This window comes from Callithrix jacchus, chromosome 2 (genome assembly GCF_049354715.1).
Source record: "Callithrix jacchus isolate 240 chromosome 2, calJac240_pri, whole genome shotgun sequence".
Classification (NCBI taxonomy): Eukaryota; Metazoa; Chordata; class Mammalia; order Primates; family Cebidae; genus Callithrix; species Callithrix jacchus.
In genome coordinates this window covers 173,266,295-173,294,281 of record NC_133503.1, presented here as the reverse complement: position 1 = coordinate 173,294,281, position 27,987 = coordinate 173,266,295, and the positions used below count along the sequence as shown (strand labels likewise).

At 45.1% G+C, this 27,987-nt stretch overlaps 1 protein-coding gene and 1 pseudogene across 21 annotated transcripts in view; one reads left to right on the top strand and one right to left on the bottom strand.

The window, feature by feature from the left end:
• The window catches only part of PDZD2 (PDZ domain containing 2), a 471,153-nt gene that overhangs the window by 339,098 nt on the left and 104,068 nt on the right, over window positions 1-27,987 (top strand). For 9 of the 21 annotated variants that reach the window (XM_035291724.3, XM_035291721.3, XM_035291723.3 and 6 more), the window contains 2 exons: window positions 12,343-12,844; window positions 25,691-25,833. In XM_035291724.3, coding sequence (XP_035147615.3) covers window positions 12,343-12,844; window positions 25,691-25,833 — 645 coding nt within the window. The remainder of the gene's footprint in view (window positions 1-12,342; window positions 12,845-25,690; window positions 25,834-27,987) is intronic. The other 12 variants (XM_035291725.3, XM_078365635.1, XM_078365636.1 and 9 more) reach the window with 2 other exon arrangements.
• Window positions 18,006-18,212, bottom strand: LOC118151580 (guanine nucleotide-binding protein G(I)/G(S)/G(O) subunit gamma-5 pseudogene; annotated as a pseudogene).

The following is a 27,987-nucleotide window of genomic DNA, read 5'->3' as shown; positions in this document are numbered from 1 at the left end:
GTGCTGGGATTGAAGGCGTGAGCCACCGCACCCAGCCAGAACATCTCACTTTCTAACACACCTTATAGTTAGATGCTTACTTTAATAGGTGTATCATTTGTCTGTTTGCCCCTACTAGATTCTAATCTCCACAAAGATGGGAATCTTGGCTCACTTCTGAGCCCCCAAATGCTTAGAACAGTGCCTAGCTTATAGTAGGTATTCGGTAACTATTTGAATGAATAAATGAGTAAGTGAATTTGTAATGAACTAGTAATTTTATAAACAGAAAAAAAATAGCATTATGTCAACAGGAAAAAGAGTGAAATGAGTTCCTATGTGCGTGTTCTGATGCTCCTCACTTCCCTGATGAGATGAGACTCAATCATGTACAGCAAAGTCTGACTTTCCCAGCATTCCCTGTTGTACCACCCCCTCCAGGAAAATGCTGCCAACCTCATCAAGATAAGTTGTGTGGTAGAGCTGTGTGGCTAGAGTTCTAATTTGATTGTGTATAGACTGCAGGTAAACCCTACAGGATTATAAGAAACCTTGATCCACTTACAGTAATTTAATAAAGAAATACGATCACTGGCAAGTAGAAGCCTAGAGATTCTCCTTTGAGGGCCAGTATCTCTGCAGTATGTTTTATAAAATCAGTTCTCATCGTTAATCATTTTCTGCTTCATTTAGCTTCTGAGTTTCTATTTTCAATAGATGTATCGGTGCTGTAAAAAGCTTTTATTGATTCATGCAGAAATGAGGTCCATGAAAACCTTTGAAGAAATGAACCTCCACGTAAGCTTACATGATGGAAAGGCCATACTGCTGTTTCCTTCCTGTGACGCTTTGTTGGAGTTGAAATGTACAGTGCATCCTATGGTAAAGTTACTTTGTTGTAAGAGTTGTGAATTTAAGTCAGTCTCCATGGTTTGAGATGTCAACTTTCAAGATAAATATGACAGTTAGTGATACTTTGTTGCATGGAGATAAAAATAATTTTTTCCATTGATTATGTGATTTCCCTGCCTTTTTTTTTTTCCAAGATGGAGTCTCACTTAGTCCCCCAGGATGGAGTGCAATGGCTCGATCTCAGCTCACTGCAACCTCTGCCTCCCAGATTCAAGCCATTCTCCTGCCTCAGCCTCCCAGGTAGCTAGGGTTACAGGCATGCACAACCGAGCCTGGCTAATTTTTGTATTTTTAGTAGAGAGAGGGTTTCATCATGCTGACCAGTCTGGTATCGAACTCCTGACCTCAAGTGATGTGCCCGTCTCAGCCTTCCCAAGTGCTGGATTAAAGACATGGGCCATCACACCTGGCTGATTTAGCTGCTTTTTATCTGGAGTTTTCTGTAGTTCCCCCTCTTCCTACTCCTTTAAATCTAGGAGCTCTTGGCAGTAATCAGAAAAAGAACTAACTCTGCTTCGGCACAGATATGGCTGCTAATGGTCCAAAGAGTGCAAGAAACGGTGGGAAACAGTGGAGGAGGGACACGTAATGCTGACTGACACTAATGTAACTGCTGCCTTAGAAACTGGTATCCTGAATTTAATTAGCATGTTGTACAATCATAGAGTAAAATATCTACCTCCTTCTTACTCCTCTTAATATAATTCTACCTCTGTTCTGTCTTAAAATTTATTTTCAGCTGTGTTTTCAGCTGGGCTCAGTGACTTATGCCTGTAATCCCAGAACTTTGGGAGGCTGAGGCAGGAGAATCACTTGAGGCCAGGAGTTTTAGACCAGTCTAAGCAACATGGCAAGACCCCATTTCTATCATACAAAAATAAAAATAGCTGGGAGTGGTGGCCTGTACCTGTAGTCACAGCTACTTGGGAGGCTGAGGCAGGAGGATCACTTGAACCGAAGAGTTCAAGGCTGCAATGAGGTTTGTTTTATTTTGAGATGGAGTCTCTGTCACCCAGGCTGGAGTGCTGTGGTACCATCTTGGCTCACTGCAACCTCCACTTCCCAGGTTCAAGCGATAAACCTGCTTCAGCCTCCCGAGTAGCTGGGATTACAGGCACCCACCAACACACCCAGCTAATTTTTATATTTTTAGTAGACGTGGGCTTTCACCACACTGGCCAGGCTGGTCTCTAACTCCTGACCTAAGGTGATCTGTTCACCTTGGCCTCCAAAAATGCTGGGATTACAGGTGTGAGCCACCGTACCTCGCTGACTACAGTGAGTTTTGCTTGCACTGCTGCATTTCAGGCTGGGCGACAGAGTGATTTTTTTTGTATTTTTAGTAGAGATGGGGTTTTTGTCTCTACTTTTTTGTCTCACAAAAAAATAAAAGAAAAATGTATTTTCAATATTGGTTTGGTTTAAGATGCACATTGGTTTATATTAATCATTGATATCAAGAATAAAATGTCATTGAGCTCCTTCTATAGGCTTAATGTTGGGGAAAAGACCAATTGCAAACTAAAATATTTTGTGTATTTTCCCATCATATGTCAAGAACTGTGATTTTACTCTACTAGTAAGCTACCAAGCTAACGCACCAGAGTTGTATGGATGTTGGCAGAAGGCAGACTCCTGGTTCAAAGATGAAAAATGTTTGTTACTGACAGAAATAGCAGGATCCAGAGTATCAGCATATTTTCACTGGCTCCCCAAGCGCCAGTTGCTTCAGGGCAACATGGACCTCTGTTCTGATGTATAGATGAGTGTGACTTAAATTCCGCTGCTAACCCATGTGGTCCCCGGGTGTGGTGGCTCACACCTGTGATGCCTGCACTTTGGGAGGCCAAGGCAGGAGGATCACTTGAGCCCAGGAGTTGGAGACAAGCCTAGGCAACATGGTGAGACCCATCTCTACAAAACATCTTTAAAAAATTAGCCAGGTGTGGTGGAACACACCTGTAGTCCCAGCTACTCCAGAGGCTGAGGTGAGAGGATTGCTTGAGCCTGGGAGGTCAAGGCTGCTATGAGCCATGATTGTGCCACTGCATTCCAGAGATACAGTGAGACCCTGTCTCAGAAACAAACAATAAACTATGTAATGGTAACAAGTTCTGATAGCTGATAATTTGAATTGGGTGTGAGTCACTAATAAAGTATAATTAGTCAGAGAAAAAGAAATCTTGAATAAATATTTACCTAATTATTTCTTCCTCAACACGTCACCTAATCTAAAATTTGTGATTAAAAATAATTAAATGTACACATTTTGTAATGAAGAAAACATTTTTGTTTATTCATATTCTGTATTAGTATTTGTTTTGTTTTGTTTTGTTTTTGTTTTTGTTTTTTTGAGATGGAGTTTTGCTCTTGTTGCCCAGGCTGGAGTGCAGTGGCACCATGTTGGCTCACTACAACCTCCACCTCCCAGGTTCAAGTGATTCTCCTGCCTCAGCCTCCCAAGTATCTGGGATTACAGGCATGCACCACCATGCCCGATATTTTAAGTAGAGACGGGGTTTTGCCATGTTAGACAGGCTGGTTTCAAACTCCTGACCTCAAGTGATCCCCCCGTCTCGGCCTCCCAAAGTGCTAGGATTACAGGCATGAGCCACCGTGCCGGGCTGTATTAGTTTGCTTTACGCTGCTAATAAAGACACACCTGAGACTGGGTGATTTATAGAGGAAAAAGGTTTAATGGACTCACAGTCCCATGTGGCTGTGATAAAAATAAATTTGTGATAAAAATAATTAAATGGATAAAAATAAATTTGTGATAAAAATAATTAAATGTACACATTTTGTAATGAAGAAAACATTTTTGTTTATTCATATTCTGTATTAGTTTGTTTTTACACTGCTAAAAAAGTCACACCCAAGACTGGGTGATTTATAGAGGAAAGAGGTTTAATGGACTCACAGTTCCATGTGGCTGGGGAGGCCTCAGAATCATGGTGGAAGGCAAATGAGGAGCAAAGTCATGTCTTCCATGGCAGCAGGCAAGAGAGTGTGTACAGAGGAATTCCCCTTTATAAAACCATCAGGTCTCCAGAGGACAGCATGGAAAAGACCTGCTTCCCTGATTCAATTACCTCCACCGGATCCTTCCCATAACACGTAGGAATTATGGGAGCAACAATTCAGGAAGAGATTTGGGCGGGCACACAGCCAAACCATATTATATTCCCTGCTCTAGAGTTCAGACACAGGAGAGGAGGCAGGTGGTGCTCAGCCCCAGCCATTTGTGCTGAGTAGAGGAGATGGAAGTAGTAGAAAGTGGCTTCCTCAGTCTGTTTCTTCAGCGGGCAGTTGGAATGGACTGTTTTAGTCACATCTTCTAGGCCTAGACTCTGACCCAGTTTTCAAAGCCTCAGGTACCTAAACTCTGTCTTCCTCCATATGAGCAAGGCTTTCTCTCTCTCCCTTTCTGTCCTAGCAAAGAAGTCGATTATATTCACAAAAGGTATTATGAGCACACTGAAGTCATCAGTCCCCTTTTTTTTTTTCTGAGGCAGTTGTCACCCAGGCTGGAGTACAGTGGCATAGTCATGGCTCACTGTAGCCTCGATCTCCTAGGCTTAAATGATCTTTCTGCCTCAGACTCCCAAGTAGCTGGCTCTACAGGTGTGCACCACCACACCTACTTATTTTTTGTAGAGATGGAGTCTGACTGTGCTGCTCAGGCTGAGATGTCGATCACTCTTTTTGTTTTTGTTTTGTTTTTATTTTGAGACAGAGTCTTGCTCTGTCACCAGGCTGGAGTACAGTGGTATGATCTCGGCTCACTGTAGTGGGTTCAAGTGATTCTTGTGCCTCAGCCTCTTGGGTAGCTGGGACTACAGGCACTCCTCAGCACGCCCAGCTAATTTTTGTATTTTTAGTAGAGATGGGGTTTTACCTTTTTGACCAGAATGGTCTTGATCTCTTGACCTTGTGATCTGCCCACCTCTGCCTCCCAAAGTGCTGGGACCACACCTGGCCTGATGTCAGTCACTCTTACTAGACAATATTCAGCCAAAAAAAATGCACCTTGAGTCCCCTAAGGACAAGTTGACTCTGTCTAGGGAGACTTGTGGAATCTGTGAGGAAATTGAGTAGAGCAGGAAGATGACACCTGAGAAAGTGCCCCTGGCAACCTGGGTCCCATCCCTCTTACGGAGCTCTCCAAACTTGCCCCATTTCTCAGCCAGGACTTCCCTGGGAAATTAATCTGTATATATTTGACGCTTCCTCTGAACCAGTTGTTCTCTGGGAACCCTGTAGATTTACAGCATCAAACAGTTCTCTGAGTTAATTAGGCTTAGCAAGTTTTCAAAAGACCACAAACAGCTTTGCAGCCTCCCATTACTTCCTAGGGGAGGGACAATCCTGGGCGAGAACAATTAATTGCTGTCCGTCCATCTTATGGGTGTTACTCTGTTGCCCAGGCTGGAATACAGTAGCACAAATATGGCTCACTGCTGCCTTGAATTCTGGGCCAAGTGATCCTTCCGTTTTAGCCTCCTGAGTAACTAGGGCTACAGGCATGTGCCACCACACCCAGCTAACTTTTTATTTATTAATTTTTTTTTTTTTGAGACAGTCTTGCTCTGTCACCCAGGCTGGAGTTCAGTGGTGTGATCTCGGCTCACTGCAACCTCTACCTTCTGGGTTCAAGCGATTCTCCTGCCTTAGCCTCCTGAGTACTGGAATTACAGGTGCACACTACCATTCCTGGCTAATTTTTGTATTTTTAGTAGAGATGGGTTTTACCATGTTGGTCAGGCTGATTTCAAACTCCCAACCTCATGATCTGCCTGCCTCAGCCTCCCAAAGCACTGGGATTATAGGCATGAGCCACTGCGCCCGGCACTCAGCTGACTTTTTTAAAGTAGAGACAGCTTCCTGCCATGTTGCCGAAGCTGGTTGAATGCCTGGGCTCAAGCAATCCTCCCACCATGACTTCCAAAAGCTCTGGATTACAGTTATGAGCTCCAGCATCTGCTCCAGGTTACTTTGAATTGTGCACATAGGCACCACGGTTCAGCTTGGCAGCACCCACCATGGGTTCACATTGTGTGCCAGGCATCAATAATCAATGGCTAAATGCCCAAGATGATTTTCAGAGGTACCTGGAAATTGTTTTTTCCAAAGGTTTTTTCAAAACAGTCAAATATCAAAACCATACAGCTGCCTCACGCCCTCTTTTAATAGAATTGGGTAATAGATAAATTATGTATGTCTTCAGTCTTCTGACATCTCCCTGTATTTGCTCCTCTCATCTATTTTCTTGTCTTTCTTGGTCTTTAAACTCCAGGCAGCTTAATTCCTCCAGCTTTTCTAAGCTTCCACTTCTACCAACCTCTTCCCAGGACTCCTATCTTTGGAGAGCCCAGACTCCAGAATTATGATAAAGCATCAAGGAACAGAGGAGTTGCTCAAAACTTTCTTTCAGATAAGGGACCTTTTGTGGGAAAGGGAGGAGGAAGCAATGTGTCCAGAAAAAACCTGGTGAAGTAAAGAACTACAACTGGCCAGATGTGGTGGCTCACTTCTGTAATCTCAACATTTTGAGAGGCTGAGGCGGGTGGATCACAGGAGGCCAGGAGTTTGAGACCAGCCTGGCCAACATGGCAAAACCCCATCTCTACTGAAAATACAAAAAATTCAGGCAGGCATGATGACATGCACCTGTAATCCCAGCAACACAGGAGGCTGAGGCAGGAATATCATTCAAACCTGTGAGACAGAGGCTGCAGTGAGCTGAGATCATACAACTGCACTCCAGCCTGGGCAGCAGAGCGAGTGTGGCTCTTAAAAAGAGAACTGGCTGGGCATGGTGGCTCACGCCTGTAATCCTAACCCTTTGGGAGACTGAGGCAGGTGGATCACGAGGTCAGAAGTTCAAGACCAGCCTGGCCAAGATGGTGAAACCCCATCTCTACTAAAAATACGAAAAACAGCTGGGTATGGTGGTGGGTGCCTGTAATCCTAGCTACTCAGGAGACGGCAGCAGAGAATTGCTTGAATCCAGTAGGCAGAGGTTGCAGTGAGCCGAGGTCGCACCACTGCACTACAGCCTGGGCAACAAAGCAAGACTCTGTCTCAAAAAAAAAAAAAAAAAAAAAGAACTACAGTAGATTTCAGAGCGAAAGTTCTAGGCTACAACTCAGAACCTCATTCATTTTTGGATACCCTGGTCCTTCCATTTGTCTTATAGTCATCCTGCAAAGGTCAAAGTCAAATAACTCTTAATTGAATTAATAATTTTACATGCCAGAGGAAAATCACAAATTAAAAAAATATGTGATGGAGAAGCTTCTGAAAGACTAATCAGACCTGTTTACGGAGAAGCCGCCTTCTATTTTCCTAGAGGACATGATTGTATTTCATTTCTTTCTCATACTGACTTTGGAATGAAGTGTAATGATTCTGATGCTGGATAAGAATCCTACTGAACAGAAAAAGGAACTGGAGTGTATGAATTAGAAGAGGTTAGAAAAGTTAGGTAAGTCATTTAAATACTAGTATCACATTGAAGGTGGTTTAAAGAATTCTAAGAAAAGTGCCCCCTACTTAAATAAAGTCTCTCTCTCACCAGCTTGCCACAGCATCCATAATTCATCCATTGCCCTTCGTCTGCAGGAAGGCCTTAGAAAATTCAGTGTCCAGGAAGGAATAAAACAACCTGTCATACAGTTCCTTTAAGGTGACAGGGTCTTATTTATTGCCAGGAAGCTGGAGAGGACAGGGAGATGGTGCTGAACTCAAGGTACACTCCTCCTGGCTTTGTCATTTTGCCGAGAATGGACCCTGCAGACAAACTAAAATACTGTCTCAGCCACAGGCGCCTTCCAAGGTTTTGGAACTTCCAGAAGAGTACAGGGGAGAAAGATATTTAAGTTCTTATACTCTGAATCAGTGGGCCAACTTTCTGGGTACTGAAAAGGTCTCTGCATACCACTCATCATGTTGTTTAAAGATTTCACATATTTAACAAAAAGTGGATTCCCAAAAAGCAATTTTAAATGAACATTGTCTCCAGGCTAAATCTTTTTCAGAATGATCTTAAATGTTCAGGAGACCTAGGACCACTTGGAGATAAAATGAATATTTCTGGCTGGGAGCAGTGGCTCATGCCTGTAATCCCAGCACTTTGGGAGCCCAAGGTGGGTGGATCACCTGAGGTCAGGAGTTCCAGACCAGCCTGGCCAACATGGTGAAACCCCATCTCTGCTAAAAATATGAAAAACAGCTGGGTGTGGTGGTGGGTGCCTGTAATCTCAGCTACTCAGGAGAGTGAGGCAGGAGAATCTCTTGAACCCGGGGGCGGAGGTTGCAGTCAGTTGAGATCACGCCACTGCACTCCAGCCTGGGTGACAGAGTAAGACTCTGTCTCAAAAAAAAACAAACAAACAATTTTTAACAGGTTAATGTTTTGTGCTGCATACCGGATTAATATTGTTGGAATGGCTTGCTCCTCTTATCCCCAGAATTCTTCCTGGGAAGCTAGTGTTCACAATTATTAGAATGTGAAAGCCAATAAGATGATCCATTTTAACACCTGCACTTTACAGATGAGGAAACTGAAGTGCAGAGTTGACGGTGATCTAAAGAGAATTGCTCAGTGGGCAGAGTGTGAGCTTTGGAATCAGGCCACTGACTAATGATGTGAACTTGGGCGAGCTGATTGATATTTCCAAGCTGCAGTTTCATCTTCTGTTAAGACAGTTCTTAGGTAAATAATGTCTATAAGGCACCTACTCAAAAAATGAACTCAAAATTTTTCTATAATAATACTATATTCATTGTGAACTCCTAATTCACCCAATAATACTATATTCATGGTTTTTTTAAACATTGAGACACAATTCACATAACAGAAAATTGACCATTTCAAAGTGTACATTTCAGTGAGTGCTGAGTTTTGCAACCATCACCACTACCTAATTCCAGAACATTTCCTTACCCCTCAAACCCTGGGTCTATTAGCAGTGAGTCCCAATTCCCCTCTCCCCCAGCGCTGAGCAAGCACTAATCTTCTGTCTCAATGAATTCGCCTGTTCTGCTGTGTCATGTAATGGAATCATACAACACGTAGCTCTTTTTTGGTCTGGCTTCTTTTACTTAGCATAATGTTTCCAGGTTTTACTCATGTCGTAGCATGTAACTCATTCCTTTTTACTGACGAATAGTATTCTGTTATACGGATACACCAACATTTGTTTATCTGTTTATGGGCTGATAGGCATGGAAGACCCAGAGGTGAGGCCTGGTGGAAAACAGTCACCATTGTTTTAATGGTTAGGTCAAAGCCCAAACGAGGACTTGGCTGACCACTCTCAATCTGGCCTTGTGTTGATGATACATCTGAGCACATGTATTTTAAATAGTAGTGGTTTGGTCAAAGAAAACCTTACAACCTGGCTACCTACTTTTAGGATTTTATACTTTTCCGTGGATTTTTCCAGTATGGAAAAAAATGTATACACAAAGAAATGAAATCTATACATTATAGAAAAATTGTTCTGAGAGCCAGGTTTAATTTTTATTTTTGAGACTAGTGGATGGTCTTTTATTTTATTTTTTATTTATTTATTTTTTTTGAGATGGAGTCTCGCTCTGTCGCCCAGGCAGGAGTTTAGTGGCTCAGTCTTGGCTCACCGCAACCTCTGCCTTTGGGGTTCAAGCGATTCTCATGCCTCCGTTTTCTGAGTAGCTGGGACTACAGCAACATACCACGACACCTGGCTCCTTTTTGTATTTTTAGTAGAGATGCGGTTTCACCATGTTGGCCAGACTGTTCTGGAACTCCTGACCTCAGGTTATCTGCCTGCCTTAGCCTCCCCAATTGCTGGGATTACAGGCGTGAGCCACTACCCCTGGCCTAGTAGATGGTCTTAATGCCTCTTTGTCCCTCTGTATTTCACAGGATGACCTGGCATCTGTACAGGATCTTTTATCTGCCTGTTTTTGTACCTGTAAGTTTACTACCATGGTTTATAGCCTGAGATCAAAGAAGACTTTGAGTTTGGTTGATGTTTGAGTCATGAGTCCCCCGCTTTTTTTTGGTTCGCTTTATTCCATGGCAAAAATTCAGAAGTATTCTCTTCTTTAGTTAGTCACTGTCATTCCTTCAACATGACCATTACATATGGGGAATATATGCCTTTGGGCCAGAATTTAGTGTATTTCGAGCACATCTGGTCAGCTCTCCTTCCCGCTCCCTGGCCTGCTACCTAAGTGAAAGCTCACTATGAGATGAAAGGAGGCCTTTGATGATCTGGCTTCCTTCCCACGTAATGTAATGACTGGCCCAGCTCTCAGGTCTGATTTCCCTGCTGACAAGATCACAGAAGGCATGCTAATGTCTCTCTACCTGCAGTCATCATTTCTTCAGAGGCAGCGTTGCATGCAGCCTCAGGCTTTTACTTCGTGGGCATGTGAAGTCCAGAAGCAGATATGATTTATGAAGGATTTGGTTGTTCACACTTTTGCTTAGGAACGAGTGATGTGTAGAATGTGGCAAGATTCCAGTGGGGAAGGTGTTCCCTGGGTTCATCACGGATTTGTGCTGCTGGATCTTGGGTAGCATGAGTGGAGGGTCCAGCCCCGCCTGGTTTCCTGACTTTGAGCAAGTGTTTTGTTTGCTAAAGCTTTGATGATCTGGTCCTGAATATCCCTAATTACTCATTTCATTTGATGTTGTGTTTTCTTACTGTTCTTTAAGATCTGGAGCAGTTACCGTGTGTCCTGCTTCACACACCTTATCTCCTTTATATTATTTCCTGCTTCTAAACATCTGCCAGCTCTCCCATACATGAAGCGACAGACCCTGGCCCTTGTCTTTCCATGCTGAGCATCCCTTATTCCTTCACTGTTCCTGGTTGACAGTCTGCAGCAGCCTTTCGTTCCCGTCCGCCTTTGCCTGTGTGTTTTCTACATTGTCAGTGTTCTTCCTAATGTGGTGTGCAGACTGGGAATGACATTCCATGTATGCTTTGATCAGCCCCAACTAGCACCGTTACCAAGACCTGAGCCCGATCCTCATTCAACACAGCCTAGTGTTGCTGCCAGTGCCTGCTTAGCCAGTTGCCTATTTGTTTTGTTTTGTTTTTCGTAGACAAGGTCTCACTCTGTCACCCAGGCTGGAGTGCAGTGGCGTGATCTTGGCTCACTGCAGCCTCTGTCTCCCAGGCCCAAGCGATCCTCCTGCCTCGGCCTCCTGAGTAGCTAGGATTATAGGCACAGGCCACCATGCTGGGCTAATTTTTTTTTTTTTTTAGTAGAGATGGGTTTTGCATGTCACCCAAGCTGGTCTCGAACCCCTGGATGGACTAGAGCAGTCCACACACCTTGGCCATCCAAAGTGCTGGGATTACAGGTGTGAGCCACTGCACCCGGCCACAAGTTGCCTTTTTTTTTTTTTTCCATTTTGAGATGGAATCTCACTTTGTCACACAGGCTGGAATGCAGTGGCACCATCTCAGCTCACTGCAACCTCCTCCTCCCAGATCCTGGTTCAAGCAATTCTCCTGCCTCAGCCTCCCAAGTAGTTGGGATTACAGGCATGTTCCACCATGCCCAGCTAATTTTTGTATTTTTTAGTAGAGACAGGGTTTCACCATGTTAGCCGGTCTTGAACTCCTGACCTCATGATCTGCCCACCTCAGCCTCCCAAAGTGCTGGGATTACAGGTATGAGCCACCATGCCCGGGCTCACTAGTTGCCTTTTAATACCAGCCAACACCTGTGACCCCTACTCACTAAGGCCTAGGCTCCCGTTGTGTTATTTGCCCCTAAGAGCAGAACTTGACACTTTCCCCTATCCATGCTCTCCATTCTTTACTCTGGGGACTCATAGTTTCATTCCATTGGAACTAGATGGATGGGCACCTAGCATAATTCTGATGTAAGAAATGGTTGGAGCCAAGAAGAATTTAATTTAATTTATTTTTTTTTTGTACTTTGGGCTCTGGGGTACACATGGCACATCCTGCAGGATTGTTGCATAAGTACATACATGCCACATCCCCCCTCCCCCTCCCTGGTTGCCTACATCAGGCATTTCTCCCAGTGTGATCCCTCCCCATCTGCCCTGCCCACCCCGCCACCACGCTGTCCCTCCCCTCCCCTCCCCAAGAATTTTATTTTTTAATGATATGTTAGCATTGGCTGTGTTCCTAGAAAAATCCTCCTCCAGCTCCTGATCCTATGGTACTTAAATTAGTAATTTCTAGTTCTTGGGGTTTTATGTTTGTTTTGGGAGTTGGGGGGTCATTTTTTGCACCAGTTATTACATAGATTAAAAAAATGAATTGGGTGTTGAACCTCTTTAGGGAGCTTAGTACCTCAGTCCTTTGGCCAACTTGTTGTTACTTGGGTCCTGTACAGACCCTTGAATTCCTCGGTCTGCTGTGCTGTCCAGGAAGGGTGTGTGGGTTCTAACTGGCGCCTCTCTGTCTGTTACAGTTACCTGGCTGAGCAGTGCTGGAATGGCGGCTTTATCTACCTGATCATGCTGCGTCGCTTTAAGCACAAAGCCCACTCCACTTATAATGGCAACAGCAGCAACAGCTCTGAACCAGGAGAGACACCTACATTGGAGTTGGGTGACCGAACTGCGAAAAAGGGGAAAAGAACCAGAAAGTTTGGGGTCATCTCCAGGCCGCCTGCCAACAAGGCCCCTGAAGAATCCAAGGGCAGCACTAGCTGTGAGGTGTCCAGTGATCCCAGTGCTGAGCTAGAGAACGGCCCTGACTCTGAACTTGGAAATGGCCATGTCTTTCAGCTAGAAAATGGTCCAGATTCTCTCAAGGAGGTGGCTGGACCCCATCTAGAGAGGTCAGAAGTGGACAGAGGGACAGAGCAGAGAAATCCAAAGACAGATGCTCCTCTGACCACAAGCAATGACAAACGCCGCTTCTCAAAAGGTGGGAAGACGGACTTCCAGTCGAGTGACTGCCTGGCACGGGTAAGCTTGGTTCGATTATGGAATCAGAATTTTATTTATTGGGGGTGTTTGTTGGTTTTTACAGGCCAGCCCATGTGGGAAATACAAGCTGGGCTCAGAATTTTAAAAGAAATATTGTTTGAAGTTGCTTTTAAGGTTTAAAAAATACATCTAAGATGACCTCGCATTGAGAAACCAACAAATCCATTAAGATAAGTGATCAGAGAATGACAAAACTCCAGTCATTTTATGCTACGTAAATGAAGAGCTAGTCAGTGATTTTAAGTGGAAAACTCAAGTCTTCTGTGTTAAAATTTGAGTCATGTGAGGTCCAGATAAAGTACTTAGCTGCATCATTATTTATTGCTGCTGTCACCAGTGGAATTATTGCTGCCACGCCAAGAATTCCTGGTGACAGCTGATACCGCAAACATCTAAGCCTCAGTATTACACAGGAAAGGTATTCAATACGCAGGGAAGCATCTGCTTTTATTTTTAGCTGTTCAAAATTGGTGATATTTTCATGAGATCGTGTTATTACATTGCTGAATTCTAAGGAAGTTTGGAAGCTTCACAAAAATCTCTGATACTATGAAATCCAGCTGTGAGGGTCAAGGTTGGTTACCACACCTGCTTTGCTTTTGGTGTATTCTGAATGGTAAGGGGTAAGCTTCTAGACTCAAATGGTCTCCCTCATTATGAACAACCTTCTGTCTTAGGAGAGTTACGTTTCTTTAGGGTAGACACATTCATTCCAAGAATCTTCTTGGCAGACATTCCTGCAGACTCCAACTGAAACAATAAACTGCCGACGTGGGTACTGATTGGTTTCTTCTCTGACTCGGGAGTTGCGCTCTGGGGATGAAAGAGAAAGTTACAAAGATCAAAAATGGGCATAGAAGTATCAAGTTGGCGCCTGGCACAGTGGCTTGTGACTGTAATCCCAGCACCTTGGGAGGCCAAGGATGGCGATCGCTGGAGCTCAGGAGTGTGAGACCAACCTGGGCAACATGGTGAAACCCTGTCTCTACCAACAATACAAAATAATTAGCTGGGGACCTGAGTGGGAGGATGGCTTGAGCTTGAGAGGTGGAGGTTACAGTGAGCCAAGACTGCGCTACTGCACTCCAGCCTGGGTGAACAGAGCAAGACCCTGTCTCAGAACAAAACAAAAAAGTATCAAGTTGAGTTTTGCCTGCTGGGAAATGGCACCCTGAAAGTAACTGTGATTTCTGCCATTGTAGCCACATGTACAATGGGTTAAAAAGAATTAGAATAACCCCCTCTCAAGACATTATGTTCTTTCATTTGAGGAGCTGGGTGATCTTCATGAAGCTGGACACAGAGAAGGCATTATTTGTAAATGGAATGTGTGAATAAGAAAAAAATTGGTGTCTCCATTGATTTGCTACCAATTTTATGAGTTCCCTCCAAAAGGATTAAGGACCAAAAAAAAAAAGATGATATGGCTCACGTCTGTAATCCCAGCACTTTGGGAGGCTGAGGTGGGTGGATCATGAGATCAGGGGTTCAAGACCACCTTGGCTAATATGGTGAAACAGCATGTCTACTAAAAATACCAGAAGTAGTCAAGCATGGTGATGCACGCCTGTAGTCTCAGATATTTGGGAGGCCGAGGCGGGAGAATCACTTGAACCTGAGAGGCAGAGGTTGCAGTGAGCCGAGATCACACCACTGCACTCCAGCCTGGGCGACAGAGCGAGAATCTGTCTCAAAAATAAATAAATAAATAGTTAAAAAAACCAAAGTGTGATGTATTCCCTTTGGGGCATTTTTCTAAAAAGCCATATGCCTGTAGAGAGGGGAGACTTGCCATCTGAAATGTGCATTCTTTGTGACTTTATAATTCATATTCTGATTATCAGCTCTGGATCATACTCTGTCTTGGTAAATCAGAATGGACCACACATCTTCTCAGGCACAAATATTTTAGCACCCTTTTCAACCATAAAATTATCTTTATTAGGTGCATTTGCCCAGGATTGATAGGGTTGGCAAAAAGTAGATTTTCACAGCTTTCCCATACATTCTGGGGGCACCCAAATTGGAACCAGTAGACTTTCATTTTAATTTTTACTCCAGGATAAAGACCAAGGTCATGCTAAAAGGAAATTTCCAGAAAACAGAAAATGGCCATTTACCTCTTAAGCCTTTGTGGGACAAAATTATATTCCATTTGAATAATGGGAGCTTAAACATGTCAGTATTTTTCCATTTCTGCATTACTAATGATTTAATATATCTGCAAAAACCTAATAAATTACAGAAAAGCTTAGAGTGATTCAGACCATTTTTGTTTGTCAGGTACTTCTTTTTCATAGACTGTTTCTTGTTCTAAGACAATGTTACATTAAAATGAATCCTCAGTCTTTCCTTTTCCATCCTGTTCTCTCTTAACAGACCAACGGGAAATGTATTTGCTTCAAACAAATTTTTCTTTTTTAAAAGTAGTATTTTCTATAAAATGTTAACACACAATAATACATATACAAGCAGATTACTATTTAAAAAGACAAGGTTGGATTTATCTTCTAAAACAATCTTCTAGGATATAGACAAACTATTTTAGACATGAGTTCAAAGTTCCTCATTACTTTTTTTTTTTTTTAATAGAGACGGGGTTTCACCATGTTAGCCAGGCTGATCTTGAACTCCTGACCTCTGGTGATCCACCTGCCTCGGCCTCCTAAAGTGCTGGGATTACAGGTGTAAGCCACCACGCCTGGCCCCTCATTACCTTCTTAGCAAAGATCTTTACTCCTCTAAGATGACAGTTTTTGCAAGTTGGCTTACATAGACTGTAATGTATTTTTGTAATGCTACATGTTGAAAATGCATACAGCCAAATGTAGTCACATGGCAAAGAAGAAAATAGTCCTACCACCTGCCAATCAGGCGAGTTTATTCATGACTGACATGGGTATGTCTGGGTCCATTTGTGTCTTTCCTACCCTGTACAGTACCAGCCCTTTTTCCTGTGCCTTCTCTGTAAATCGTTCAGCAAAGACCTCATGCAGGCTGCCTGGACCTGCATCTGCAGAAATGGGTAGGAAACTCAGGAGCGTCACACTCAGAACATCTTTCTGATGAGCAGCAGCCTGAGGATAGTCCTTTTCCAGGAAGGCCCCTTGGTCACTGGGTGAACTTACATTGACCTACTGGTAACATCTCCCAAGTCCGTGTCTGAGCCTTCAGCTCTCTCCTGAGCCCCTGAGTTTTGTGCCCACTGCCTGCAGGATGTCTCCATCTTGGATATTTCACATCATGCCTAAAACTCAGTGCGTCCCTTTCCCAGACCCCCTGAACCCACTCCAGTGTTCCAGGTCTCACTGTCCACAAAGTTTGCCCGGGCTAGAGGTTTCATGAGCTTTACTGGGGATGACCAACCATCGTTTGTCCAGGACCTTCCCTGGTTTCTCACTGAAAATCCTGGGAAACCCTCAGCTGGTCATCTTGGAGTCACCTGAAGTGCTGCCCGCTCCCTTCTGCTATGTCTGGTCAATCATCAAGTCCCGTTGACTCCAGCTCCTTTTGACATTCTGCAGCTCAACCCGCCTCTCTTCACTCCCATAATTTCAGGTCAGGGCCAGGCTCTTTCATATCCCCCCTGGGCTGTCATAGTATTTCCCTGCCTGAGTCCTCACCCCTACTCCTGTCCCATTCATCCACTGTGCCCACTGCCATCAGAGGGACCTTTCTAAACAGCACATCTCATTACTCACATACATACACGTGGGTGCACAACGTACATGTGCGTGCACACACATACTTCCGCTGGTGCTGAAACCTGTTGGGTGGGTCCACTTTGCCTTCATGGTTGGTACCAAACACATTGGCATGTCATTCAATGCCTTTTGTTTATTTTTTAGGCGGAGTCTTGGTCTGTTGCCTAGGCTGGAGTACAGTGGCATGATCTCAGCTCACTATAACCCCCACCTCCTGGGTTCAAGTGATTCTCCTGCCTCAGCCTCCCAAGTAGCTGGGACTACAGGCAGCTGCCACGATGCCCAGCTAATTTTTGTATTTTTAGTAGAGATGGGGTTTCACCATGTTGGCCAGGCTGATCTCGAACTCCTGACCTTGTGATCCACCCGCCTCAGCCTCCCAAAGTGTTGGGATTACAGGTGTGAGCCACCGTGCCAGGCCTCAAGGCCCTTTATTATCTGATCCCTGCTTAACTGTCTGCCTCCATCTCTCACTGCTTTCTTTTTTTTACCTCTACCACTGTATTATATAATAAAGAATACAGATGGAGAATTACATAAGGTGAGGTCCAGCGGGCTCCCAGCACAGGCGCTTCTGTCCCTGTGGAGTTGGAAGCAAGGGGGCCCATCACCCTCCTAGCACGTGGATGAATTCACCAACCTGGAAGCTCTCTGAACCCCATACTCTAGGGATTTGTATGAAGGCTTCATCCTGAAGGCATGATCATTTGTTAACTCAAAATCCAACATTTCCCCCCTGACTCCGAAACATGGAGGGGTGGGGCTGAAAGTTGCAGGCTTCTCATGGCCTGTCCCTTCTGGTGACTCACCCCTGTCTGAAAGCTATCCCTGATGTCCAGTTTCTTACTGCTTTCTTCCTCCCTGATTTGGAGTGAATACACTGCAGGCTTTTTCAAAGACCATGCTTACTGTCACCTGAGCCTTTGTGAGTACTGCTGTCACTACCCGGGTTCTCCTCCCCTCTCCTGCATCACTTAGCCTCTACCTTTCGTGGGGGACACCCTCAAGACACCATCCTCTAGGAGGCCTCCGTGACACTCCCACCACCTGCTCTGTCATTAGCCGTCTCCTCTTCCGTCTCCCGTGGTACCCTCTGCTGGTGTTTATTGATGCCCGACTCCACGTGTTCCAGTTACCATTTGGCTTGTTGCGTCCCCAGTAGACTTTAAGAGCAGCACCTTTGATTTTTTTTTTTAACCTTTCATACTAAGTTTTTTTGTATGCTGCTGCCAGTGTATATAAAACAACTACCCTTGTGAAATAGAAACTCATGAAAATTCAGAGAGGTAGATGTTAGGGACTGACAAGTGGAAGTTTGTATATTACGGCACAAGTGTTACAGAGATAAGCTTTTGTACAGGCTTCAAATGGAGCGCTCTTGAATATTCACTGGATCATAAGAAGTGGTTTGGGAAACCTTTGAAAGATTCATTTCACTACAAAAAGGAACCGACTTTCTGGGGTCTGAAGGGATTTGTACTTGCAGATACTCCAGTCAGCTGAGGGTCATGTTGAGCATTCTGCAGACAGAATTGTTTCGAGTCTGCAGCTGCCTGGGAAACTTTTACTCAGTCGAGCCCGGCCTCCAGCCGGAGCTGGTGAACCACTTTCTTCATAGCAGCGACGCTAGAGGAGCCAGGCATGGTGTGCTGGAGGGCCGGGCCGATTCGTGGGTCGGGGGTCCTGATTTTTTTAAATGTTTTATATATTTGGGAGATGCAGGTGCAGATTTCTTCAATGCATATGCTATGTAGTGGTGAAGTTCCAGCTTTAACGTACCCATCACCCGAATGGTGAACATTGTACCCAATAGGTTATTTTTCATCTCTCAGCCTGCCTCCCCTCTGCAGTCTCCAGTGTCTGTGATTCCACTCTGTGGATTCATGGGCACCCAGTGTTCACCTCCCACTTCTGAATGTGAACATGGGCTGTTTGACTTTCTGTCCCTGAGTTATTTCACTGAGAGTAATGCCTTTGGTTCCATGCATGTTGCTGCAAAAGACATGATTTCATTCTGTTTATGGCTGAGGAGTATTCTGTGGTATATACCACATTTTCTTTTTTGCGGGGGGGACAGTCTCGCGCTGTCGCCCAGTCTTTAGTGCAGTGGCGCAATCTCAGCTCACTTCAATCTCTGCCTCCTGGGCTCAAGCAGTTCTCCTGCCTCAGCCTTTCAAGTAGCTGGGACTACTGGCATCCGCCATCATGCCCAGCTAATTTTTTTTGTATTTTTAGTAGAGATGGGATTTCACTTTGTTGGCCAGGATGGTCTCGATCTCCTGACGTCATGATATGCCCACCTCAGCCTCCCAAAGTGCTGGGATTACAGGCATGAGCCACCGCACCCAGCCACACATTTTCTTTCTTGTTTGTTTCAGATGAAATCTCACTCTGTCACCCAGGCTGGAGTGCAGTGGTGTGATCTCGGCTCACTGCAGCCTCCACCTCCCAGGTTCAAGTGACACTCCTGCCTCAGCCTCCCAAGTAGCTGGGATTACAGGCACACGCCACCACGCCCAGCTAATTTTTTGTATTTTTAGTAGAGATGGGATTTCATCATGTTGGCTGGGCTGACCTCGAACTCCTAACCTCAAGTGATTTACCCACTTCGACCTCCCAAAGTACCGGATTACAGGTGTGAGCCACTGCACCTAGCCTGATGCGTAGCACATTTTCTTTATCCTGCCAGCTGTTGACAGACACTTAGGTTGATTCTGTATCTTTGCTATGTGAATAGTGCAGGGCGGGACCTTCTTTGTCTTTATGTCCAGTCTTAGCTCAGTGCCTTGTACCTGTAGGCGCTCTGTAGCTATTAATCAAGGCCCCAAGAGTACTGGCCCTGGGAGATGGGATGCGGAGTTTCTGCCTCAGACCTGCCCTCCCCAGCACTGTGGTCTTCAGGCTGCCATGGCCTTTCTCTGGGCTTCTGTTTTCTCACCTATAAGCCAAACATATTGGTCTAATGACCAAGGGACTTCCTCCAGCTCTGACATTATGATCACATATGTCTTACTGATCATTCCAAATAAGAAGGGGTAGTAAGCAAACGGTTTCAGAAAAGGTTTGCAACTAGAGCCAGAGCACTGACTGCAGCTAGATTCTGGTTGGAGTGTGTCTTCTCACATTTGGGGCAAAGATGCTGTTGTAAAGTTTTATTTTTGGTACTAGCAGTAATGGGGTCATTTAAATGCTGTGAGACAGCTCCCTTTAATGCACCGCTCCTGTTCTGGTAAACAAATCCCTTCCTTGGCTTTAGTGAAGGGATGCTTGCGTGAACTCACACAGTAATTGGCAGTTTACAGGAAAGAGTAACACTCCAAGAACATTAGTGCAGTAGTCCATAGCATCCAGTTTTTCAGGGTTTGGCTTCTTCTCAATAGGCTGACAAAGTCTTGTTGCCCTTTAAGCTAATGTAAAAGAAAACAAATGGCCAAACCATCTGTCTAGACAGGGTCTGTTGCAGAACTCAGTCTCTCCGGCTGGACCAGGGTTCACACATTGAACACTGACAAGCAAATCTCCCATCTGTGTGAACTTCTTAACCTCAGTCGCAGTGACCGTCACTGAACTGTAGGATTAGTGGATACACATTCTCTATCTGTTTCATTATTATGTGGTAGACCTCATTCTCATTGCCGGAGAACTGGTTGGTAAACAAGACAGACGAGGTTCCTATCTCGCAGCACTGATAGCATACCACAAACAATAAATCAGCAAATAAGCGAATCACACATCAGATGGGGATGAGTAAATGAAATAAAACAGGATGAAGTGAAAGCTGGCCAGGCAGTGTCATGGGCAGGGGCCTGGCTGATGTTGGGTATCAGAGCAGGAAGATCTCAGTACAGAGGTGATGTTTGAGCTGAGGATTGGGTGTCGGAAAAGGGCAGCCTGCACAGTCTGGGGCAGAATGTTCCCAGGGAAGAATCAGCAAAAGCAGCTGCCCTCAGGCAGGAGTGATAGAGTGTTCCAGGAAAAAAGAGTGGGCACCAGGAGACCATTCAGGAGGTGTGGGCAGGGCTGCTGACAGAGGTTCGCGCATGCCACCTTGGAGTTTGAATCTTATTGTCGGTCCAGTGGGAAGCTGTTGGAGGGCTTATGCTGAGCGCAACACAGCCTGTGGTTTTGTTTTGTTTTGTTTTGTTTAGATGGAATCTTGCTCAGTCACCCAGGCTAGAATGCAGTGGCACCATCTCGGCTCACTGCAACCTCCACCTCCCAAGTTCAAGCGATTCTCCTGCCTCAGCCTTCTGAGTAGCTGGGATTACAGGCACCCACCACCACACCCGGCTAATTTTTGTATTTTTTTTTTTTCTTGAGATGGAGTCTCACTCTGCCGCCTAGGCTGGAGTGCAGTGGCATCATCTGGGCTCACTGCAACCTCCAACCTCCCAGGTTCAAGCAATTCTCCTGCCTCAGCATCCTGAATAGCTGGGACTATAGGCATGCACTACCATGCCCAGCTAATTTTTGTATTTTTAGTAGAGACAGGGTTTCACCATGTTGGGGAGGCTCAAACTCCTGACCTTGTGATCCACTGCCTCAGCTTCCCAAAGTGCTGGGAATACAGGCGTGAGCCACTGTGACTGGCAATTTTTTGTATTTTTTTTAGTAGATATGGGGTTTCACCATCTTGGCCAGGCTGGTCTTGAACTCCTGACCTCATGATCCACCCACCTCAGCCTCCCAAAGTGCTAGGATTACAGGCGTGAGCCACCGCACCTGTCCTGCAGCCTATGTTTTTTAAACGTTCTTGTCGGATGTTTGATGGGGAATAAAGGATTGTAGGAGATGAAAAATTAAAAGGGACACCAAACTGAAGGCTACTGTGGTCACTCAAGCTAAAGATTCGGATCACTTTGACAAGGGGGAGGTAAGGGAGTGGGGAGATGAGCTGCAGTTGGTGGATGTGACATCTGTTTTGGAAGTAGACTCTATAGATTGTGCTCATGGTTCAGATGTGGGAGATGAAACAGAAAGAATCAAAGATATCTCAAAGGCTTTTGGCTTGTGGATCATCTTTAGCATGAGTAGAGGATAATGCGGTTTTCACTGAGATGGAAAAGCCAGAAGTTAGGGAAAAAGTCCAGTTTTGATTGTACTAAGGTATATATCAGATACCCAAGTGGAATTGTTAAGGAGGCAGTTGGAAATATCCTTAATACTGTTGCATTTAAGTTAGCCTGTTGGTTTTTGGCCAGTACCAGTTTTAGCCTAATAAATGTCAGACACTGATTTGATTTTTTACTGAATGTTGCTGTAGGCAGATACTTATAAAACTGACAATTGTGGGCCAGGCACAGTGGCTCACGCCTATGATCCCAGCACTTTGGGAGGCCAAGGCAGGTGAATAACTTGAGGCCAGGAGTGCAAGACCAGCCTGACCAACCTGGTGAATTACCCTCTCTACTAAAAATACAAAATTAGCCAAGCATGGTGGTACATGCCTGTAGTCCCAGTTACTTGGGAGGCTGACGCAGGAGAATCACTTGAACCTGGGAGGCAGAGGTTACAGTGAGCCAAGATCATGCCATTGCACTCCAGCCTGGGCAACAAGAGTGAAACTCCATTTCAAAAAAAAAAAACCTGATAATTGTATGGTTAAAACTGCTAAGGAGCTGGGCATGGTGGTTCATGCCTGTAATCCTAGCACTTTGGGAGGCCGAGGCATGTGGATCACCAGTGGTTAGGAGTTCCAGACCAGTCTGGGCAATGTGGTAAAACCCCGTCTCTACTAATAATACAAAAATTAGCCGGGTGGATGTGGTGGTGCATGGCTGTAATCCCAGCTGCTCAGGAGGCTGAGGCAGGAGAATCTCCTGAACCAGAAGGGAGAGGTTGTAGTGAGTTGAGATTGCGCCACTGCACTCCAGCCTAGGTGACAGACCAAGACCCTGTCTTAAACAAACAAAAAACCCCAACTGCTAATCTATTTCTTGCTGCTTGTATCTTCCTTTTAAGTCCTCTGAACTCCCTCATTAGATGATCAGAAATTCCAAGGCAAGGCAACTTCCATTAATTTCTTTGGACACTCCCTTCTATTTCCTACTTTCAATTTTGAAAAAAAAAATTACGTTACAGAATCTGTTTCTTGACTAGTGTAGTTGGGAGCCCTATTACAGATTGATGCTTTTTGCCCTGTGCAGCCAATTTTATTAGTTATGTGTTTTGCATGACTCTGCTTTTAATGAGTTTTGTGGTTTGGGGCTGGGGCAGGCAGTGGAGTGGATATGTGGGTGCTCTTGATAGAAAGTGTCTTGAGCTCTTCTAAGTGTCTGTATGCTTTGAGCTGACATTCTGTTTCCATGAACATAGTTTTCCATGTTTCTTGTCACAAGTCCTACTTCTAAAAGCATTTAAAAATTAGAAAGGAATGTACCTAGTATTGTCACGTCCTCTGTTAACCATACATACATGTTTTGTTTAACAAAGAGGAGGGGAAAAGAGGGAAAGATTGATGGTGTATACTACTAAGGAGGATGGATAGGGTTTTTTGCAGGTTTTTGTTTGTTTTTTTGAGATGGAGTCTCACACTGTTGCCCATGCTGGCGTCCAGTGGCGTGATCTTCTACAACCTCCGCCTCCCAGGTTCAAGTGATTCTCCTGCCTCAGCCTCCCAAGTAGCTGCGATTACAGGTGCCCACCACCACGCCTGGCTAATTTTTTTTTTATTTTTAGTAGAGACAGGGTTTCACTATTTTGGCTGGGCTGGTCTCAAACTCCTGACCTCGTGGTCTGTCTGCCTCGGCCTCCGAAAGTGCTGGGACTACAGCACTTTGTAGTAAGTAAAAATTTGCCATGCCTGGAAAATAGGTTTTTATAATTTGGGCTAAAATCCAAATGGATTGTCTTATTTCTGGGCTCCGTAATGGTCCCTGATGCTCTTGGGAAAGAAATCCACAGGTTTTCTGTCCTGGGGCAGGAAGAAACACTCTCTCATCTTCTAGACCCCAGCAGCCAAAGCATATCTTCCATGGAAAAAAACCAGCCACCATCCTACTCTCCAGCATGCTGTGAGGCAGCCACAAGGCTGTTCCCTGTGCTGGCCTGGGGGGCCCAGCAGGCCAGGACCATATCCAGTCAGCACATCCAGGTTCTGTTCTTTTCAGTGGTATCCACTGGGCCACAGGGCCTCATGCACTGTAAGTGTTGAATGTTGCCATCTTGGCGGTTGCACTGATCCTCAAGGATGACTTTTTGGAAGTAGTAGAGCAATAAGAGACTTCGAAGGCCAGGGAGGATGTTTCTGAATGGGGAAGGGAAAGGTGTTCCAGAGGTCAGAGGCAGCAAACCAAAAACAGTGGATCCAAAATGAGGTGATTGGATGAAATAGAGATTGTTGACAAGTTCATGAACTACTGTGGTAAACCAGTGACTTCTGAAGTTACATTTGGCCAGACAGGCTTCATTTGACTGTGGTCAGTGGATGGAGGAGACAGTTGGCACCAGTATCTGTTCCTGGGCTAGCAGAGCCCCACTGAACAGTGTGGTACCCAAAAGAGAGTGGGATCCACCAGGTCTGTATCTGCTAATAATTTCCCCAGACATTCCTGTTGCTGCACATCAGTGACTGTGCAACATCTGGTGGTTGGTTTTTTTTTTACTGCTGCATAAAGTTTCATTTCAGTTTCTGACTGTGTATTTCAGATTTTCTAAATGCTTCACATTCTTTCTCTTTTGCAAGCAGCTTGAGCAGGTAGGTTGCCTGTTTCTAGGGAGATAGCGGCTTTGTCCATGTTGGACCTTAATAGTTCCGTGGGACTTTTCATGATGGATGTTAAAAGCAGATGGCTTTTGTTTCATATGTTGAGGAATGTCTTGTGACCCAGGCCCGTATAACTAGAGCTACAAAGAGCCTGAAGTGAAGAGTTTGAGTCTGAAGTGAGACCTCAAAGTAAATCACTTTCGAAGGTTTTGCTTTCATTTCTCTGAATTGCTAAGGACTTGGGAGAAGTCAGCAGTTCTGCTCTGAGCATATGTGTGTGTCCTTGGAGTGAAATAAGGAGACAAGTGGAGGATAGATAAATCAAGGTAGAAAGGCTATCAGAAATCAGATGGCTTAGAGACATTGATTAGTCGGGGGGCTTTTTTGTGTGTTTTGTTTGTTTTTGTGGGGGATGAAGTCTCTGTCACCCAGAATGGAGTGCAGTGGTTGGATATCAGCTCACTGCAGCCTCCATCTCTCAAATTCAAGCAATAATCCTGCCTTAGCCTCCCAAGTAGCTGGGATTAGGGGTATGCACCAACACGCCTGGCTAATTTTGTATTTTTAGCCCAGATGGGGTTTCATCATGTTGGACAGGCTGGTCTTGAACCCATGACCTCTGGTGATCTGCCCACCTTGGTCTCCCAAAGTGCTGGGATTACAGGCATGAGCCACTGCGCCCAGCCTAGTTGTTTTTTTAAAGAAGATTTTTTTAATAGAGGTTGAAGCATATTTAAAATGTGTTTAGGGAATGTGCAGACCAGTGTCTATGGCAGTGGGTATCAGATTCATCAATTTTCTGTTTCGGTTTCTCTACCAAACGTCTCATTTGTATGTTTTAAGAAAGTTTGAGATTCAATTCAATATGGTGGTTTTGGTTTTTGTTTGTTTGTTTCTTGTTTGTTTTGGTGGTGGAGTCCCGCTCTGTCACCCAGGCTGGAGTACAGGTGGCTATTGAAATTTAATTAGAATTCAATTCAATTAAAAGTTCAATTCCTTAGGAGGCCAAGGCAGGAGACTTGCTTGAACCCAGGAGGTGGAGGTTGCAGTGACCGGAGATCTCACCACTGCACTCCAGCCTGCTGACGGGTGAGACTCCGTCTCAAATAGATAAAAAAATTCAGTTCCCCAGTTGCCACTAGCCACATTGCATGCACTCAGTAGCCACATGTGGCTGGTGGCTCCATATTGGATGGCCCAAATACAGAACATTTCCACGATCACACAGAAAGTTCTGCTGGACAGCACTGCCAGCCAGACTTGGATCCAGTCCACCGGATTCTTTTCTCCTGTGATGATCTGTGATACCTGTTGACAAGTGATGGTTATTTGGCCAGACGTGACAGCTCCGTTCTCCTGTGTCAGTGCCATGTGTCTGTCAGCGTCCTTCACTGTGTGCTCACTTTTTCTTCCAAGGAGGAAGTTGGCCGAATATGGAAGATGGAGCTGCTCAAAGAATCGGATGGGCTGGGAATTCAGGTTAGTGGAGGCCGAGGATCAAAGCGCTCACCTCACGCTATCGTTGTCACTCAAGTGAAGGAAGGAGGTGCCGCTCACAGGTGACTAGATAACTACCCCCTCCCTCATCTCTCCACCTCCTCTCCTTCCCTCCATCCCTCCCTCCCTCCTCTTTCCCCGCTGGTGCAGGTGCCCTTCCACTTACTTGTTCAAAGCCCTGGTAATTACAGTTCATAAGGATTATGCTGGCGCAAAGGAAACCAGGCAAGAGTGGTTCTAATCGAACCCATCTCTGAGCACAGGAAGTGGCTAATTGCAGAGGATATTGCAGGATCTTCTAAAACAAGGAGAGACTGACTCTCTTTATAGTCCAGCTTTAGTTTCAAGTGAATGTTATGTATCGTAACTTGCTGAGGCTACTTACTGGGAATATGCTGCTGAGTAGAACACCACATTCCTAAGATCTTAACTCCCATAAGACTTGACTAATGACCAGGAAAGTGACCGGTTTTCAGTGTGACCACAGTTCATGCTTTGGGGCTTCACCTGTCAGGTCTGTCAGGATTTCAGGCACACTTAGATACATGGATCTCTGTCATACAGATGTGGAAAGGAAATTTAGTAAATGTGATTTTTTTTCCTTGTAATCTGAAAACAATTCATACCTCAAAATTTCTTTTGTAGGCCAGCTGTGGTAGCTCACGCCTGTAATTCTAACATTCTGGGAGGCCAAAGCAGGAGCACTGCTTGAGCCCAGGAGTTTAAGACCAGCTTGGCCGGACACAGTGGTGCATGCCTATATTCCCAGCACTTTGGGAGGCTGAGATGGGTGGATCACCTGAGGTCGGGAGTTCAAGACCAGCCTGGCCAACATGGTGAAACCCCACCTCTACTAAAAATACAAAAATTAGCCAGGCATGGTGACACGCACCTGTAATCCCAGCAGGCTGAGGCAAGAGTATCGCTTGAACCTGGGAGGCAGAGGTTGCAATGAGCTGAGATTGCGCCATTGTACTCCAGCCTGGGTGATAGAGCAAGACTCCATCTCAAAAATAAAAAATAAAAAAGGGCCAGGCACAGTGGCTCACACCTGTAATCCCAGCACTTTGGGAGGCCAAGGCAGGCGGATCACCTGAGGTCAGGAGTCCAAGACCAGCCTGACCAATATGGCGAAACCTCGTCTCTATTAAAAATACAAAAATTAGCCAGGGGTGCTGGTGGGCGCCTGCAATCCCAACTACTTGGGAGGCTGAGGCAGGAGAACAGCTTGAACCTGGGAGGTGGAGGTTGCAGCCAGCTGAGATGGTGCCATTGCACCCCAGTCTGGGTGACAGAGCAAGACTCCGTCTCAAAGAATATATATATGTTCTCCTTTCCATGTTGAAGAATAAAACAATAATAATAAATATATAAAAATAAAAAAGACCAGCCTGGGCAACATGGTGAGTCCTGGCCTTTACAAACAAAACAAACAAAATAGCAGCCACGTGCGCCTGCAGTCCCAGCACTTTGAGAGGCGGAGGCAGATCACCTGAGGTCTGGAGTTTGAGACCAGCCTGGCCAATGTTGTGAAACCCTGCCTCTACTAAAAATACAAAGAAATTAGCCAGGTGTAGTGACGCACACCTGTAGTCCCAGCTTCTTAGGAGGCTGAGGCACAAGAATTGCTTGAACCCAGGCGGCAGAGGTTGCAGTGAGCTGAGATCACGCCACTGCTCTCCAGCCTGGGCAACAGAGCAAGACTTCATCTCAATTAAAAAAAAAAAAAAACTGGTTATGGTGGCACACTTCTGTAGTCCTAGCTACTCAGGAGGCTGCGATGGGAGGATCACTTCAGCCTGGGAGATCGAAGCTGCAATGAGCCATCACTGTGCCAGTGTACTCCAGCCTGAGTGACAGAGCGAGGGACTCAGTCTCAAAAAAAACAAACAAAAACTAATTTTTTAAACTGAGCAATGATCTGAAGTAGGAAGAGTAACAGTGTTTAGCTAGAGCATGTGCAAAACAGTTTATTTTGAGTAAGAAGGATGTAGCTATCCCAAAATGTCAGGCAGGCTCTTGACTGCTAGCTAATTGCTTCCACGCACAATAGGGTGTTTACTATTTGCAAGGTCTGGTGGGGCGTGTATGTATGTTGTACGCCCACACATATATAGTAGGCGTATAAAGGGAGAGTTTTGTTGATGAGCGAGGTGATCATCTTGTATCTAGTCTGGTGTTCAGCTCAGGTACCCTGTTTCTAAGAGGGTTGTGGC